The sequence below is a fragment of the Notamacropus eugenii genome, chromosome 2 (assembly GCF_028372415.1).
Source record: "Notamacropus eugenii isolate mMacEug1 chromosome 2, mMacEug1.pri_v2, whole genome shotgun sequence".
Classification (NCBI taxonomy): domain Eukaryota; kingdom Metazoa; phylum Chordata; class Mammalia; order Diprotodontia; family Macropodidae; genus Notamacropus; species Notamacropus eugenii.
Genome location: NC_092873.1, coordinates 112,666,143 through 112,670,218, shown reverse-complemented (window position 1 = coordinate 112,670,218; position 4,076 = coordinate 112,666,143). Strand labels below are relative to the sequence as shown.

Sequence of the window (4,076 nt, the reverse complement as noted above, 5' to 3'; positions counted from 1 at the left end):
TCTGGCCCTACTTGAATAAATTCAATTTTGTTTTATTCTACAAACATCTTCTATGTTCTAGGCACTGAAGATGTAAGATGAAATTAGGCATAGTTCCTTCTGTCAATGACTAGGCACACCCTGCTAGCTGTCCCTAGTAGCCCTATTGCTTTCTCTCGAAAGGACCAGAATTCTGACACCTGTATCTGTAGCCTGACCCCTTTTCCTACCTTTTTCTTCAACCTGCCCCACCTGGTACAATCACGTGGATCCCTTGAAACTGGCACACATTGAACTCCTCTGGCATGAGTCCCTCTCCCTGATCAGTGATCCCTAACCCTCCTACCCTGCCCCCTTGTCTATTTTACCATATTAGTACACTGCAAAGAACTCATTTAGCAAGGATTAATATTTCTTTCTGTGCCACCTTTCATTTTATTCAACAGAATTCTTCACTTTAAATATTGTTTATCAGAAAACATTGCTCTCCTGTTTTCCAAACTTATGGCCCTATCCCAGTACTGACATGTTCTGTTTAACCTTCTTTGTGGTTATGACCTGGGCTAGTTCACCTCTACTTAGGCAGCCTGGTAACTTCCTCTTCCAACGCCCAGGGGCTCACCATCTTGGCACTAAACTTAGTAAAGAGTCCTACTGCAGCTCACGATTCCTGAACTCAGTGGAACTACAAGTCTTGCCTCTCAAGTAGCAGGGATTATAGGTTCCCAGGAGAGTTCAATGAGTGGAAAAAATAACATTGTTAAATAGAAAGCAAAAGTTACATTCAAGTTTCCCTCGATGCTTTAAACAAGCTCTTTTAAGATTTTTGCCAAATACTACATTCCAATTAAAGAGTTAAGTGAGTTTAACCAAAAAAAAATAGGGTCCATATATTCTACCTTCAACTTCTGTGCAATTTTAGTGCTTAACTATTATCTTTTAACCAGATCTATACTAAGATATTAGAATTCAGAGAAGGATGGGTCCTGCGAGACTCATCTAATCTAAACCTTTCATTTTGCAAAGAAGGAAGATGAATCCCAGATGAGGAAGTGATTTGCCCCAGTCAGAAGTAGCCACAGCCAGGATTCAATTCTTTATCTCCTGACTCTTGACCTTTCTATCCCCTATGTATCCTTTCATAATTCTTTTCTACTCCTTTTTCTTCGTAGTATCTCCACTTTAAAAAAACCATCATTTTCTTTTTTCTACCTATTCCAACACATCTTTTTCTTTTCAATTCCCACTGCCTATCTCACCAAGTAAATAACCCATTGGAACACAATTGGGATGCCTACATGACTGATCAATACTGATAATTCCATGTTTATTTTGTTCATCTGGCCTAACGGCTTCTGATTACCTGCAGTTTTCATCTGAAAAAAAGTAGAGGAAAGGGAAAGAAATAGAAACAGAGAGAGACAGATAAAAGTAGAAAGAAAGCCAGGGAGAGCAATACCAACAATGATAGTAGGTAGAATTTGATGAGAAAAATTCACTGGTGTGAAATTATCTTCAACAAGAATTGCCCTTGTCATCAGATTCTGGGATGAAAGTGAAGTTTCCAATCGCAAAGTTAAGATAGAACTAATTTCCCTTGAGAACTACTGAATACCTTGGAGAATGGTTGCCTCTTGAGTTTGGCCCTCTCCATTGGCATGAATAAAATATTTGCTGAAAGGATGTTAAAAGTGTACAGAGAATGCAAAGAGCAGTGCTCTAAATATTTCATCCCATAACCACCTCCCTGCCTCCCATCATATAAATAAATAAGACATCAAAAATTGAAAATGTGGGTCTAGCCTAGATCCCTTGTGGCATAGAACTATATAATTAATGTTTTCTAAAAATCAATGCAATTTAATCTAAGCTTCTTAATTGAGATCTCCTGAGAGTCAGGAGGAGAAAAAAGTTGATATCATGGATATCTCCTCAGGTTTGAGAAATGCAAAAAGGAAGGAGCTGGGAAGCCTAGATTCCTCCACACTGTTGCAGAGATATCATTCTCAGCTTCTGATGTTGACTAAAAAAGGTTCAGGGGCACTTTTTCCCTTGGAAAAACTGTCAGCAATGACCCCTGCAATAGATACCCTCTAAAGTCCCTTTGAATTTTAAATCTTACCACCTATTGATCTTAAAGTCTGAGAGAAAGGAAATATAAAAATAAAGACCTCAATAGTGAATGATTGTCCTAACATTATAACCCAACGCAGAATCCCATGATTCGTGTCTCCATACTCCATTGAAGCATCTTAGAACCCTCTGATTTGAGGAAAGATTGAATCTACAGAAATCTTATGCAGAATATGAGATAAAAAAGAAATACTTAAAGACAAAGAAAAATATGTTCACAACTGAAAACACTGGTGATGATGGATCAAAGAAGTAAATAAATGTCCAGAGGAACACTTTTGTATGCTGTATGTATATCCATCTTCATACCTCTTGATAGGTTTCAGACACAGATGATGATTTCCTGATGGTGGAAACGGTATGCCTCCTGTAATGAGGAAGAAAAATGAAATGGTATCTCATGAAACAGGCTTGATTAACAGGAAAGCTTCTTTCACAACATTTGGAACAGATAGCCATGCAGTAACAGAATCAATCAATTGATCAATGAACATTTATTAAGCACCTACTACATGCTAGGAACTGCACTGTGTATCCTAAACATTTAGAGACAAAAACCAGATCAGTTAATGCTCTCAAAAAACTCATATTCCAGTAAAATGACTGAAAGAAAGCCTGCAAATATAAGGAAGTCTTTGAACAAGCCTCATGAAAGACTTCTACTTGTTACTACTGCTGGAGTATGAATATAATGGAATTTCTGAAATTAGAAAGGAGCTCAGAGGCCATTTAATCCAACCCTTATATGAATAAAAATCCCCAGTGCAATACACCTGCCAACTGGCCATCCAGGCTATGCTAGATGTTCTTAAAATGTGAAATAAATTGCAGTGATACCTCCTATTCACCAGCATGTACTATGTCAATAGTCTACTTCTGTTTTTTATAAAGGCTAAGGACTATAGACCAAAATGCCCAGATCTATAATTACTGTATTGATGCTATAATATGTGATCCTGTGCATTATTTCTCCCTATTCCTCCCTAGGTTTTCATGATTCTGCTCTCTCCTGGTTCTCTTTCTATCATTCCAATCGTCTAATTGTTGACTCCATCCATTGCATGACCACTAATCACGGGTCCTTTTCTATCTCTATATTATCTTATTCAGTGATTTAATCAGCTCCTATGGCTCAATTATTATCTCTATGTATGTGATGCTGTGATCCCCAGATCCTTATATCCAGCTCTAGTCTCTATCTGAAATTACAGTTATACATCACTAACTGCCTATTGGATATATTGAATTGGATTCCTGTAGACATTTCAAACTCAACATGCCTACAACAGAATTCTTTCACCCCAAATCCTCCCCTTTTCTAAGTTATACCATTACTGTAAATGAAATACCATTCTCTTACTTACCCTTACTCAGGATCTTATGTCATTCTCATCCTTCTCATTCACCCCTGCTTGTCCAATCCATTGTCAGAGCATGTTATTTTCTGCCTTCACAACAGTCTTGTATATGTATCCTTTCCTAGTCCTTTTCTACCTTTCCAGTCTTCTTATACTTTACTCTCTTCCAACAATTCTACAATCTAGTTCCTCTAGCCCAGGGCTTCTTATACTTTTTCCACTCATGACCCCTTGAAGTGCTTCAGCATTGCAACCCACAGTTTAAGAAGCACTGCCCTACTTTATTCCATCTTCCATCTCTCTATCTTCCTTGCCTCAAGTGCTCTTCCTCCTCATTCCCACTTCTAAGTTTCCCTGGCTTCCATCAAGACTCAGCTCAAATCCCACCTTTTATTGAAGGACTTTTCTGCTCCAACCCTCCATCTGCCAGGACCATATATTGTCATTCCCATTAAAACTTAAGCCTGTTGAGGGCAAGAACTGGTTTTTTTCTCTCTCTTTTTTTTTTTTTTTTGATTAATGGCACTTAACAGTGTGTCTGGTATAGTAAACACTGAATAAATGCTTATTTACCAACTTGTACTGAGCTTTCATTTTGAAATCTCC

General features: G+C 37.9%; 1 protein-coding gene across 1 annotated transcript in view; it reads right to left on the bottom strand.

Annotated features, from left to right (window-relative positions):
• Positions 1-2,415: 2,415 nt before the first annotated feature.
• OPN5 (opsin 5) overlaps positions 2,416-4,076 on the bottom strand; it is a 40,193-nt gene continuing 38,532 nt past the window's right edge. The window contains exon 6 of the mRNA XM_072638429.1: positions 2,416-2,479. Within this exon, the coding sequence (XP_072494530.1) occupies positions 2,416-2,479 (64 nt within the window). The remainder of the gene's footprint in view (positions 2,480-4,076) is intronic.